Source organism: Achroia grisella, unplaced genomic scaffold (assembly GCF_030625045.1).
Source record: "Achroia grisella isolate CSIRO2021 unplaced genomic scaffold, CSIRO_AGI_Agris_v1 utg780, whole genome shotgun sequence".
Classification (NCBI taxonomy): domain Eukaryota; kingdom Metazoa; phylum Arthropoda; class Insecta; order Lepidoptera; family Pyralidae; genus Achroia; species Achroia grisella.
Genome location: NW_026713020.1, coordinates 1,791,104 through 1,807,060, shown reverse-complemented (window position 1 = coordinate 1,807,060; position 15,957 = coordinate 1,791,104). Strand labels below are relative to the sequence as shown.

Below are 15,957 nucleotides of genomic sequence, written 5' to 3'. Positions count from 1 at the left end.
GCGATCCTTGTAATGAGTTTTTAAGAATTAAATTCTTAGCGAGGTTATAGGACTATAATAATATTCTGGTAATGTCACAGTGATAAAGTGATTTCAGCGTAGCATTCAAGCAAAGGCAATATTTCATATAGTAAGTGAGATAATACGGTCTAATTTGTCCGGTGCAAGTGTCCGCAGTGGTCAGGGCCCCGATCTTATACATCAATTAAAGCATCCGCATTTTTTCTATTACGCTGTTTATTACATTAGTCTTCCTGTGGACGCGGTGAGTCAAATTCGAGGGCACGCGACCGACGGCAAAGGCAATTAAGAAGTTTAACTGTCTTAACTGAATCTCGGAGAAGTATTAATTCTAATACGTATATTGTAGAACACACTTTTAGATATTTTTAGTAATGTTTTAAGTATTTTGTGTTCTGCAAGAGCGTGTCGCGTGCAACTGATTTAGTTCGAAAAAATAGGACGATTGCACAAAACTTGAAACGAGCAGCATTGGCTCACTTCCAGTTCCACAATACTGATACAGTTAAATTGTCATCTTCTCGTAAATTGAAAAAATAATTACTAAAGATAAATGCGAGTTACTTTTTATTTTAACAAAATATTATTTTTAATTACCTCACTCTTATTTTATTGCGTTAAATATCGTACACTTGTTACGTTGTGAATCTGCTTATTTGTTGATTATAAAACTATTTTAAGTTTGCATTAGCATGCAAAGTATATTTACCATCGCCGTTAAATAACAAAATGAAAAGCAAACTGGAAGTCTAATTTGTCATCAGAATTTGTGTGTTTCAGGGGTCCGTACTATACTGTAGTGTTTTACCATCAGATAGGCTGTATGCTTCTTTGCCACCTACGTAGTATAAAAAAAATATCCTAGAAAATGCAACTATAAATAAGTGTAGTACAACTGTATTATGTTAATGTCTGAAAAGGGTATTCCACGTCTTTTCGACTTCAAACATGTAGTAAGAATGTTGCATGCTAAGTTAGTAGATATTACCTAAAAGTAAATTAACGTTATTTAAAAAAACACTAAATTTTCTATAGATTATCCAGAGAGTTGATAAAAATGACAATATGTCACTTTTAAAATAAATTGTCTGAATGTTTATTTATAAATATTATACAATATTCCTAATATTAGGAATATTGTATAATATTTATATAAATATATATTTATTGTATAATATATATTATAAAAAATAAACAACAATTCTACTATTAATAATAATTATAATATTAATTTCTAATTGTTGAATATAAAAAAACGTATGTAATTGTTGTTTTTAATATATTCATGTACATAATTGTTAGTTATTATAATAATAAATTACATGTCTATTATAATACAGAGCTAATATCACTGTCGCACAAATTGTTTATACATAGGTATACCTGTCAGTAATGCAAATAAAGTATTTGCTTACATGTAAGTTTAACAATAGGTATAGTTTAGGTGTTGGAGGAAAAAATTGTGCAGTTTGTAACGGTAATTATTATACATATAGTTTGCGCACAGCATGAGAAAAGTGATAAGTCTCCAGTAACAGCATACATGAGATTTGATGCTACATGAGGTATGTCTAGAATTATATTTATAAAGATAGGTTACATCCGTCACGTAACGAACACGGAATTGTCGCACTCAAAGGAATTTTTGTGAGAGATTTAGATCTATTCATTTCTCTAAAACATAGATGCTGAGGTAGTTATTCTGTACAAACAAATACTGCACTAGTAGAGATAGCTGTATTAGGTATACATAAACAAACATACTAAAACATAAAATATGGAATAAACTTTTTTCATTTAATATTGTTTATGTATATAACCTATTAAAGTAAATAATGTTACAAAAGTAATACAAAAAGTCAAGTTTCCAGCATTAATAGTAAAATTTTATAACAAATCTCAAAAATAAAACAATAAGTTTTACTATGTAATATTATGTTATCTGTGGTTTTACTAACAAAAACTATAGTCTATATTAAAGTCCTTCTAAGGCAATATTTAGAAGAAAAGTACTATAATTTGAAGTCTACCATAAATAAAACTTGATTTTTTTGCGGATAATGATGATGTGGTTATTTTAGTACTAACTTTTGTTATGATCCACTTCCGGTCACGATGGCGAATTAACATTTTATGTTGTTCGTAGTTTCCAGGAGCTGTTTTGTACTACGTTTCTTGAATTTCTTATTTGCGTGAGTAAGCTCAGATATTTTAAAGAGGTACAGATACTTTAAAGGTAGCCAAGATTGCGGATGTAGATTAGTTTTATGATTTAAAATTTTGGTTTACTTTAAATAGCAGAATTCTACAAGTACTACTGTAATACAAATTCGAGCACCTACTGATTGGGTTGATACCCAAGGTTAAGTAGTAAAGTAATAATTAATAGCCACAATACTGTTGGACTATTAATTAGGAGTGTATGTAGATACGATTGCCGATCGATTTTTAGGTGGTAGATAGTCATACAAATGGAGGGAACATCTTTAGTTAGTATTCTTCTGTTAAATTAATTGATTACCTGGTAAATTCTGGATAAAATCACTGGATAGAGTTATATGCACCAAATTGTAAAATGAACTGTCATATTCTGAGATACTGGGTGGGACAGGCGATAAATTGAGGGGTTATCCCACATTTCTTTACTATACTTTATTCATTTATTACGTTAAGTAATTCGAACTAACAACATGGACATTGTTGTCTGAAATAAATATATAATTATAATTTATAAAATCTTGCCCACTGATTGACAGTATTACACTGATAAACATGATTGAAAAATTGATTAGGTACCAAACTTTAGTAACATAATAGTTAATAAAATGTTTCGATATTTGTTAACTAAACTGTTGTATATAGGTATAACCTAAATTCAGATGTTTATTACTGAAGTTTGGTTACTTCTAAACCAACCTAACTGATTTAATAATAATTCTTTATTGCGCACTGACAAACAAAGAACAATAAAAAAAATGATAAAAAGTTATACAAAAGGCGGCCTTATCACTAACAGTAATTTCTTACAGACAACCTGGAAGATTTAGTCGATATTCGATTATTAAATTTTTTCTGTATTTGTAAACTGGAATAAAATTATGTACCCAATTTCTAATGTGGAAGATATAAGAAACTTATCATTTTAGTGGTAGATAATATTAAGTTTTTTATAAAATTGGAATGTCAAACAAGCTGATACACCATCTGATGGTAATTGAAAACAGTGGCCTATGTAGAGCACCACAAAGTTCACGTGTAATTATCAGGTAAATTTAATTTACATGATAAGAGGCATAACATTCTCTGTTAAGACAACACATGAGTGGTATGACGTGGGTCACATCATAACGTGATGTGCTTATTTCTGATCGTGTATACATACGATGGTTACCATTAGGTGGATTGTCAGCTTTTTCCTATTCCAATAAAATAAAAAAAAAATACCCTCGTAACACCATTCGTGCGTTGCTATTGTGGAGAACTATGTCTTAACTCCGTATCCTGTTAATTGTGTCACTGCTTTGTCCGACGTAGATAGACTATGCAAGCTGTAAATTATATTAATTGTAATACACTTATAGTTCAATAAAGGATTAATAAATATTTTAAAAAGTATGACTGTAGCGGTCATTAAATGTAGGGATGCCGTCATTGCTGTGTGTCGCAATAGTAATCTAGTGACGGCTATTCCATTTAATTATCATCAATTAAAAAATATAGTGGCGATAGTAGAATAAACTGTTGACACACACAATATAAGTACACAATATTCACTCTACAGCTATCTCATGATTACGGTTAGTGCAAATTCGAGACAGAATCAAGAAAAAGGTCCAGAAAGGTAAATATTTATTACTAAGACTAATGTTTTGTTTTTTTTTCAACAATTTACGTTATTTTTATTTTTCATAATGGTACTAAATGCATAGTCTGGCCATAAATACTGTTACAATTAAAAATAAACAAAATATTACATTTGAATTTGGAATTTGTCATTTCCTTATAAATATTCATTGTGATTTCTAATTTTCCCGCCAATCGGTTTTAATATTTTTGTGATATATGGGGTGTTAAAGAGAACCGAATCGCCTTTTGGCTCCATATTTTTATAATGTTACTTTGTATAGTGTAATCGCATTGCACAAGTAGGTATGGAACCAAATACGATCGGACATCAAAGCGGATTGGCCGTCATTTAGTCCCGAAATCTGCTGGACTTATGATCAGTTTATGATCGATTTATGATCAGTTTTAGAGAGTATGGCTTGCTCTAAATGCTATGATAATTTGGAGTCCCTAAAGCAATCCATAAGATTGGCAGTGAAGAATGTTCCCATGGAATGAGTGCATGCTTCTATTAACAACTGTCCTTAAAGAGTAATCATTTGTATTGCAGCCAATGGAGATAATTTCGAATAAGCTTTGTATATTTTTAATGTTTTAATATTAATATTTAAACAAATTCACATTATAGTAATAAAACTTATATGCAATAGGAAAAATAAAGATTTTCCTTGTAACCAGATTTATGGCAAGACCCGGTATAGAAGTAACAGAACTATCGAACATAACGTAATATTCTGTATTAGAGATTTGCATATTATGTCTTAAAATTATAAGACATATAATGTAGAAGTGATTGGGTATACTGAATCGTCATAAAAACTTATTAGCTTTAACTAAAATTACTACTTAAATAAAAATTAATACTAGCTTAATTATAATAATATATTGTAATTAAATATAATTTATTAACAATTAATCAAGTAACAAATATATATCAAAAATAAGTACTAATATACTCGATTCTTCTTGTAAGTTGTAAGGCCATTTTGACCAATTAAATAATGCTTTGCAAAATGAGTTTAGTGTGGGTTTTGTTTATGCACAAATGTCGTATTTCAGGATATACAAATTGTATTCTCACAATATAGTTTTCCTAAAGTGCATAAAACAAAGGGTAATCTTGTTTTATCGATGCAACACTAATTACGGCTACTAAAACAATGTTTTATAGGCACAGTCCATGCGGTGAATCGAGAAGACTGAGTCAGCTGTAATCGATACAGTGTAATTGCGAAGCATGTATCGGGTGAGACAATGATGGTGGACGGTGAGCTCAGATCGTATCGTACGAAGTTACATGAGTTTAAGTAATTGCGGGAACGGCTATTGTTAACTGGTCGACGCAAATTGGGCATTAGCGATAATTTATTGACTTTGAAATAAACTCGCATTGTCGTTCTGACTATTTGAATATGTAGTGTGGGCTCGGCGAACGATGGTCTCTAATGATAGCAATTGTTCGCCATCATTGGCCGCAGAGTCGCAGGTGTGCCGGCGCTGCACTGACCTCGCGGGAAACTAGCTTCTTACTCGTAGATACAATTAGAATTGACAATCGGCTTCTGCGTGTTGCTTATTGTAATAGTGAATATGCGCTGTATTCTATTTTTTATGTAGTATCTAAGGAACAATAACTTCTTTTATTCTATTGACTTTTCAATAATAGATAAGGATTAAATAAAATGTAAATAAATCTGATTGAACTTTTGAAATTAGCAATTTTTGGTAGAACTTAGAACATATTACCCGGGTAAAATTCAGAAAAACTACTTAGATACTATGTAGAATATTTTATATGTATTTAATTAACGATGAAATATTTACAAATTATTATTATTTTTACTGTTTTACTTTAAGATATGTTTTAAACCTACTTCAAAAATATGGAGCATCTCTATTTGTTGTGTTTGGTGAATGGAATGTGTAGAATTAATACATTTTGTTGATTGATTTCTACACCACAATATAGTAAACAATGGTATAGTTCCGTGCAGGTCTCATATCTATTATCTCCCAATCCGACTGTGGGTAAGCAAATAATGTAGATAACGGAAGTTGCACTAGAACTAAAGTTCTTTTTCTACTATGATTATAGGGACTATATTTATTTAAAGGGACATACGTACCTATATAGGAAATATTATTGAGATAAAGTATAAAATGGATTCGAGGCCAGCACTCAAGAGGATATTATTGCTTACCATAATGGAACGACGTGGTAAATATCTTTAGGCAGGGATATCTGGCGTGGTTTTTAACACTGGTAGTTTTACACAACTAGCTACAGAAAGTATAAAGAAAAATTCTTTTGATTTATACCCTAATGCGATTACCCTAAACGCGAAGCAATTGTTTATTTAGTATACTAAAATAGCATTTTTCAAGTAATATTGTTTAAATACTGAAAATCGTTTACATATTTTAGAAAAATGAGAACGAATGCGAGAATGCGGCTTAGAACATTTTGGTACGTATGAGTCACAAAACTAATTGGATTAACAGTAGAATATTTGGTGATGCAAATATGCGGCACACATATTTGTCTGTTAAGGCTAGATTGACGATTTATGTGTGGTGACGTGAGACGGCGCGGGTTTCCACAAAGGCACGTGCGTGGCCCCGGTGGCAGCGCGGTCCGCACAAAGACTCCGCTGGCTATCTCGTATCTGGAAATATCCAGAGAGGTGTAATGGGCACATGTGGGCACCTCTGATGAGCCGACGTTTTCATAGCGACGTGCTGGCGTGGGATGCATTTTTGACAGAAACTTACATGGAATCTTGATGTACCTAACGTACTTCAATCCTAACGTATATCATGTGTGCTGCATGTAATAGAAGGCTGATTATATATGCTTTCTGTTTTATATTTTATATGCAGAACTATACAAGTATAAAGAAAAATCTGAACAAATAAAAATATTTTATCCATCCAAGAGTGTGATTACAAAATATATTTAAATCTACAAGTAAGTTAATTTCTTATCTTTGTTTCCCATGTTTTTAATAGCATAGTGGAGAAATGTGAAATGGGAAGTACCTGCTAATATATAATTTTATTACGTCGGTTTTTAGTACATTTTTTCATAAAATGACATGTGACATGTTCACAAATGATCGTCTTATGAATCAAAAGACCTACATAATTTGAGTTGTGTAAACGTTAAATTCATTTCATTTTTTTTCGTCCATTATATTTGTTTTTCTTTGAGAGAAAATTTATTTATCTTGGCCACGCCGTTGTATTTCCAGCCAATAAGATTTACAGGAGCTCCATTAACTCCGCCTTTTTCTATGGAATTAAAGCTGTCTTTAAGTTTGCGAGGTTGGTTCATTTCTGGGATACTCCTTAGCACCGCCTTGACAATTAAATTCTTAAAACTTCTTAACAAAATGTTAATGTAGTATTTAATGAGAAGCTTCTCATTAAGGGCAAATAATAATTACAGGTATTTTTAATAATAAAAAATAATTAATACCATAGACAGAGGTTTTAAAAGTCAGATTCGTGGTGTATTGGAATGGAGATCATCGGTTCACAAAGGACGTATCGGAAGATCACAGTCAAGGTCGAAAGACGATCTAGTTCAAGTAGCGGGACAACACAGCTGGACTTAAATTACCCAAAACAAAACGAAGTGGAAGATTGAAGGACGCCTTGATTAAAAAATGGTCAAATTAGGCTTAGGATTATGATTTACTTTACTAGCTTACTTGCTTACTTGCGCAAGTTTATCTGTATCATAATTCCTTGACATTTATCATTATATTTCCCATTTCATATTCATATATCATATATTCTTATACCTAGTCCAGCCATAAGTTCTATTACAAATGAAAATTCATTTTTTTAATGAAGCAATGTAATATTATTAACATTTATACCTACGTATTTATTAAAGTCTGAGCAAAAATAAAAAAAAAACATTCTATTCGAAATGGCCACCTTTGGCTTTTATACAGGTCTTTAATCTGTTTGGCCACGAATCTATGGATTAACGCACTGTTTAGAAGACAAATTTCCCAATGCTTGCTCCAAAGATTTTTAAGAGACTCAATGTCGCCGTGTTATTTAGAGCCGGCTATGTCCTCTAAAACTGACCATAATTTGTAGCCCGTGTTGAGGTCTGGACTAGATGAGGGCCAGTCGTCAGCTCTTATAAAGTCTGGATACGTTGGTTTCAAGCCAAGCTTGGCGTGTCTTGTGACCAGGTGTAGAGTCATGCTGGAAAGTTCACGGTATATTTTATAAAGTGTATTGCTGACAGGTTTCACAAAATTATCCGAAACTGTATCTTGCTACACTTTAACTGAAGTTTTCACAAAAAAGTAGTCTTGTAAATTTTTGATAGGACACGCCCCAACAAATCATCAGTAACGAAGGATTCTGGCCATGTTGTACCTTTCTGACTACTTGAACAACTTCTTTAGATCTGTGAACTTTATCATTTTGTTTTTCAAACGTGAAAATTTTCTCATCGGTAAAGGAGGATATTTCTGTGCCTTTCATCTGTGTGTAACGACAGAAGGCGGTTTGATCGATTCACTCTCTTTTATTGTAAAGATTGATTTCAGGCATGTCCTGTATATCGACGATAAGCACCGAGCTTCAGGTCTTGTTTTATAATACGCGACTGAGTCCTAGCGGGAATCTTCGTATCTCGCGATAATTTTTTTTTACTTTCTAATGGAATTTTGACGAATTCTGGCTTTAAAATTCGTCAAAACCCTACAGGCACAACATTACGAGCCTTTGTAGTTATAACCGCATGCGGCCGCCCCGATCTTTTTTAGTCTTCGACAGACGAAGTGTTGTTGTATCTGTTGGTAGTATACGAAGTACATATACGAACATACGGCTAATACCAAGCGTTTGAAGTATCTGGAATATCATCGACGGCTCCATAAGTAGGTATGGAGCCGTCGGTGTCGGTGTTTGTGCAAGGCGATCACTGCAATCCTATTTTCTTTACCATCCCATTCCATATTGTAATGTGATAATGGACACGAAAAATTATGTCAAATGGCGCCTAATCATAAGAATATACGTGTTCCAAATTCAAAACAATTAAAGTTGATAAACTGTAATCAATCTTTAGATAATTAATTATCACTGCTGACCAGCGCCTTCGTACTAAATTTTAGTAGTGTCGTACATAATGGTAGCGGAATTAAACAAAATAATATCAATTTATTGAGTATAATCAATGTGTAAATAAAAAATATCTCCATAATCTGTTAATATAAAATAATATAGTCACTAATTTCTTGAAGTTGTTTGAAAAAAGTATTCTAAATCAGCGAAGACGTCGCACGACAAACATGTGTTATTAATTATTTTTCTCCATTTTATATATATCTTAACTGACCTCGCGAATGTTATATTGCCATATACATTAAAAACGCTTTAAAAAATGGGAGTTGATGGTAGTAGGGTGAAAATTTGGGGTTGTATGTATTTTTAGTCACATTTTAAAAATTAGAAAATTCTGGCCAAAAATAAGAAATAAAATGTTAGGTTGGATTATCCTTATCAGTTACGGGTATGATTCTCAGCCCTACTGAATAGGCATATAAAATTTCATAAAAATCGGTCAAGCGGTTTCGGAGGAGTAGGTATGGTAGCTAACATTGTGGCAGAAAATTTTAAATATAAGATTTTTTAAACTCACGACACAACTTTCATGCCGTTATAATCTATAAGGAAAATCAAGTTACAGCTGAATCATGGATCATTCATAGATAATTGTCATTAGACGAGGTTACAATTAAATGCTCACAATGTCTCTAAATTATTTTATCATTGTGTGTTGTATATGTGCAAAATAAAAATACATATAAATTAAAAATTCAATTGTGGGAAATTATGTATGTCTCCATATCACATACTTTGCTTAGTTTGGGACTACATAGCGCCTATCCTTTTGTTCTTCCCATTATATTTGAGTGAGAATATTAAAATTCTTCCACAAATATGGGAGACTCATTACCATTATCAAATAGCAACGTCCATACTAAATACCTGATTCGGCCTACCAACTGATACGTATTTAACTTAAAAAAATGAGTAAATTTTCCAGGGATATTATTATTACTAAATTCGAAAGTGTGTCCTGTCTCTTTGTGGCAATTTTCATATATGTCTTCCTTTTCTAAGTTGGTTCAAAACAATTTTACGTATATATATAATATAGAATGTTTACCCATAAACAAATTTTAATTGCATTAAAACACAGTCTATTTATTAGTGTTGATATTAATGAAGGATTACGAGGTATCTTTAAAGCCTTGATTGATTTCTAAGTATTTGGTAAGTGATAATAATTTCTACGAATTTGGTAATAATATGTTAAAATGATGGTGAAATATCTCTTGTTATCAGAATATCAATATTTTCAAGAAATATTTAGGGAAATAATGATCCACCAGCAAGCAATTTTGTTTGTGTATGTATTTTCATAAATACTCTTCTGATTCGTAATCTTTCAAGAATGACACATGTTTTTTACGCCTGATGACTTTATTATGATCACGTGAAAGTCGTAAAATGAACAGTCTCTGCAATCTGAATGTCCTGATTATTGTCTTCGTCGTAACTTCAAATTACTTAGTTTAACACTAAGGACTAAGGACCAAGTTTATTTACTTTGTATGTAGAGCATTGAAAGCACAACATTTGTCCGATATTTACAATTCAAAATTATACAACAACGTTCGTACTAGAGTCAATTGTCCTGCGGGAATGAGCAATGATTTTGCGGTGAGGATTGAAGTTCACCAGGGCTCAGCCATCTACCCATTACTCTTTAATCTGGCCATAGATCACATCACAAAACATATTTAACCCCGCTTAACTTAGAACCTATTTTATGCTGATGATATAATATTGGTCTCTTTGGAATTGGAACTGAACTACAGACTGCACTGCACTGTAACATGGGTTTATGCAGTATAATATTCCTGACCCGAAAGTAAGACACTTTAATACATACATAGTTAATTGACGACAATGGAGAGCTGGAGGCGAACGTGACTTGCAGAATAAATGTGGCTTGGCAGAAGTGACAGGATTATGTGGTCAAAAGAGCCTTAAGATTACCCGAACGTAAAAGAGTTCCTCCAGCCACCTGGTGCATAATTTATAAGACGTGTCTCTTGAAACTAAAATATTTATTTATTCAATAATAATATTCGCTGTCATAGTTGAGATAAAGCCTACTACAATTCATTTCTAAGATAAATTCTTGGTTATAGGATAGGCAGTGAAATGACATTTGAGTACTTACTATAAAATGTCTTTTAAAGTATCTGAAATGACTTTGAATGAATGTGTGTAAATAATATCTATATAAAAAGAGAAATGGTTTGATTATTTATAGTTAGCAGTGAATAAAACAACCTGTGTTCCAACCTTTAATAATGGAATACTGATAAGTTAATGATTCATATTAAACTATTAATTTGTCTTTTATTATAGTTTGACATATGATCATATCACCCGCAGTGCTAGGATAGAGTTATTTATGACCAAGATTAACCGAAAAGAAAATTGTCTTACAGTCGTCGTACTAGTTTTGTAAGTATTTTTTCTCGTTCCGCTTGAAATGTGTAACATTAAAAAAGGAATGACAAAAGTAAAGTAATGTTTCAGTTCCAATCTACGTTTTAATCTTATGAGTAGCTCAATACGGGCGGTTGTTTTCGGCGAGAGACCACAGCATGGAGCTTTTCAAGAAAATTATTAAGGTTTCTTAATAAAAGTGTTAGCAACAATTTTCCAAGAGATGGGCGTATCCTTGTTTGCCACAGTTGCAGTTAAAGAAAAAGGTATACCATCAAAGAGTAGTCCTTGGGTTATCCCGGTGGAGAAGTAGCGATAAGAGGTAGGAAGGATGAGGAAATTAGTCAGCAGGCAAATGTCGAATTAGTGTTAATAAAATAAATTTTGGCGCTATTTTGTCTTATTGTTGAAATAAAATTAAAAGAAAGTGAAATGACATGAAACATCTGGGTAATCACGCGAAATAAAAATAGTATACACAAATAATAGTAAAATGCAATCACTCAAATAAAATTGTGCGCGCTGGCTATCTCGACGAAATCACGCGTGAAAGAACGTACCGTGTAAAGGCAGCTATTGGAGTAAATTTAGAGAATCCATAGATCTTAATCCTGTAAATTTTATGCGATCTAGTTTTTATTTTTAAGAGCAGACAAGGCAGCGACGTTCCGCCCCGTAATTTTCAGTCAGTCTTCTATTGGTTCCTTTAAAAGTCTCGAGTGCTAATAAGGGGCGTTCTCGTCTTCTTTGAGAGAGTTGACTTATATATAAAGGACCGGAATCAGTCTGTCTCATAGGTTATAAAGATAATATTTTGAGTCATCTTATTGTTATTAAGTTGCAAGCAAACATTGAACGCAGACACACATATAGAGAAAAATATTGACCTGGTAGATAGGGTAGTCGCAAACTCTATAGCTGCCAAACGCTAATTCTATTACGTATCTACAGTGGAAAATGAGCATAATTTTTAACAACTTCATACAAACCGGTCACCTTATGAAGTACAGTATGAAATGTTGAAATTGAAATCAGATTTCCGCTTCTTGGTGAAAGTAGTTCAGTTTCACTAGTATGGATTACGAGTTTTGACCTGATATGCCCATCTCGACTAAGCATGTAAGGTCCTTACAGTTTGTTTGTTATTGAGTAAACTAATTTTCTTTATTATTATTGTCAGTGCCTTGGTTGTTACGAGTCATGGAATCTCACTCGTGCATGAGCATTAGCACGATTACTCCCTGAGAACGCACTAGTACTCTGGCTGTCGCTCTCAGTATTCAGCTAATCATGAATAATTCATGCAGTTTTAATGTACGTCCTGCTAAACTAGTCGGTATTCATGGGTGCCTAATAAATATATTTAAAAAACGGTTGCTTTCGAGCTCCGAAAATGTCGCTCTGTTTGATGCTGTTTTTCGCTATGAGTGTATTTTGTATGTAATCGGAATGACAAACAAGTTGATGGGCCACCCGATGGTCACCTTGGCATCATCAGATGATGCCAAGTCCGTATGTACCACTGTCTGTAGTACCATTCAGGCATTGCAAATTCGGAGGATTAGATTTCACTAACTTATCTCACGCTTCAACCGAAGTAGATGAGACAGAAGTGAAATACTTCATTTTGAGCCCATATATTGGATAATTATAGTTTATTATTTTAGTACGGACTCTTTAATTTGTTGTAACCTTATTGACATTATTCGCTAATACTAACAACATGATGATTACGGTTAGTCGGGTGAATTTGATAGCATTGGATGCGCAGACGCAGTCGATTAGCTCCGTCCGGTTCAGATAACACTATACGGAACGCTGATCCGAATTATTACAAACGATGCCATGAGCTGACTTAATGAATAACTCCACTCCAAGATATGTTAGACATAGTTTCTAGCTATTTTCTTGCTTTGTTGAATCATAGAGTATATATACCTACTATATGACACGATGTGCTAATATTATGTTACAGGTTTCCAATGTGCCTTTCCCCATCTACTCTTTTTTTCGCAAGAATTTGAGAGAAATAAAAGCCAGCTATATAGCATTTAGCGAATTCCAATTCCCGGCTTTAAGCATGTGTGATGTCTATATGTTTATTGATCAGTCATTAGATCAGGTTATTATATACCTACACAAACACAATATGTGTGGCGTGTCTCATGAAAAATTCTACTTTTGAAAGTTAAAATTTTATGATGTGAATGTGTGAAAATTGTATCTGTACCTATCTTAAAGATCTACGTTTAAGTTTAGTTTAGTGCAGTGTGAATAGATATTTATTAAAAATGGTATAATTCTTTTACAAAGTTTTGTGGTAAGGACGGTCACCGTTACTAATATTATGTATTATAGTATCTATATATATATATATTATCGGCAATTGTAAAATGTAAAACATAACTTAAAATTTATATATAATGTGTTCTTCAATGTGCTATACATAGTATAGCATCGCCGGCTTCTCAGGTTTGTCTTCTAGCAGGAATTATCATATATCTACTGCGTACATTGTTTATCTGTGTCTACTGTTCATGCTTACTACTGCTGGCAACCGTTGTCAATAGTAGTAACATTACGAACTTGACAATAAATTAATGTTATTGTTCATTAAAATATTTTACTGAACTTATTAATTTACATTATTATGCGTTATTTTTTATTATTATTTAAGATACCATACAATTAATATAAAATTATGATGTGACGGTTACATATATATATTAATAATGGTATGTGAAAGAGTCAAACCTGTTAGTAGAAAGAGTAACAGTTTATTAATAAAGCGATTAGTATCATCCTCCTTTCAGCACTTTACAGTCAACTGCTGAAGAAGTCTGCCTCACAGGAAACCATAGAGAATAGCTCTGATTTGACATCTATTTATTCTGCAACACAGTGCGTTTGTTTGTACTAAGTTACTATAAGAAAACTTTATATCCTTACCGTTTACATGTTGATCAATATATTTAAATAATAATTTAAACAACTATTTATCTTACTATGTACACCTATTCTAGATATAAAATACATAACCGGTTTCGGCTAGTTTTATTTTCCGTACCTAGATGTTCACCATGCGAGGTAGGTGTAAAGTAGAGCGCGAAGAGATCGTCGACGGAAGCTGTGGTGGTTACGGGATGCGCGGGCGGCTGCGCGTAGGGCTGAGGCTGTGCGTGCGGCGGTGGCGGGCCTCCGTAATGCATTCCGCTCGGGCCCGCCTCTACCAGCAATTGCATGTGGGATATGTCCACAAACTCGTCGCCATCGCCGCGACCGCCCAGCTCCTCGTCCTCCGGCCGACGCATCGCGATCACCGAGAGCATCGCACGAGTGCATCCCCACGCTGCACACACCACACCACGGCGTGCGGCTACACGCCGCACCTACACTCACATGCACTGCTTTGCACGCGCGCTAATGCCTCACTGGCGGCGCTTACGCCGATAAACTTGTATATCACTATTCACCCTAACGGTTATTTTTGTAAACTAGCTAACTTATGTTCCTAACGAAATTGACGCGATCACAGAACATTGCATTTAGGAAACTACAAAAACGCGGCACCGTAATCACACTGAAGGGTCATGAGTATCTACTGATAAATGAACACAGATTTCGCACGCGGTGAGTGTCGTCGCGCGGAGAACGCCACATCCTCGACTGAGGCGCGATCGCTGTGTCGAGGGCGTGCAGCACGCCGCCCCCGTGCAGACGCGTGGCCGGTCGTCGCCCGCTGCGCGCCCTATCAATGGACGCCAGCCACCCGGTCGAGGTCGGCGTTCATTCACGACGGCCGTATTAATGGCGTTAGAGTCGAGCGCCCTCGCTCGGTCGCGTCGCCCACGTGCGCGAGAAAATGGCGCGGCGTCGCGACGATGAAGGGAGGCGCGCGAAAAGCGCGGGGCGCACAAGTGTAGTGATGGCGGTGCCACGGCGGGCGGCGTGAGCGCGCGGGCGGCGCGTGGGCGCGGAGGCTCGTCGCGCGCGAGCGTGCGTGACGTCGTCGCGCTTGCCGCTGCCTGCCACTGCGCTGCATGCGCTCTCCTATCAGCGGCCACTTTCTCTGGCAGCTGAATCACGCTCCACATTGGTACGCTACGCGCTCGTCGCCCGGTGACGGTTCCCTGGGACCGTTTTGGTCATGCCACAATTAGCCGCGTGGCACGCGCGCTCCCGTGACGTTGGCGGCCCGGTCCAGATAGTTGAAGCGTTACGTATGTTGGATAAATCATGAGTTCACCTAAAAATACATAGCCGGTCATAGTTGTGCTACGTAATGATACCTTCACTCACTGTTACTCCATAATCTAAATCTGTACGTTACGCTTGCAATACTAATATATTAGAAATCTATTTGTGACTTACGTGTTATCTTAATTGTAACTTCAATATATGTATTATTGGATAAAAAATTAGATATATTACAGTTACGAGATATGAAAACACAAAGCTTGGTTAAATAATAAGCTTGGTCAATTTAGTAAAGTTCATTTAAAATGAATCCGGACCAAGAGTCGAATCCAA

At 34.6% G+C, this 15,957-nt stretch overlaps 1 protein-coding gene across 1 annotated transcript in view; it reads right to left on the bottom strand.

Annotated features, from left to right (window-relative positions):
* Positions 1-15,143, bottom strand: part of LOC131851082 (early growth response protein 3-like) — a 38,189-nt gene extending 23,046 nt beyond the window's left edge. The window contains exon 1 of the mRNA XM_059201510.1: positions 14,495-15,143. Within this exon, the coding sequence (XP_059057493.1) occupies positions 14,495-14,756 (262 nt within the window). The 5' untranslated portion in view covers positions 14,757-15,143. The remainder of the gene's footprint in view (positions 1-14,494) is intronic.
* Between the last annotated feature and the right edge of the window lie 814 nt (positions 15,144-15,957).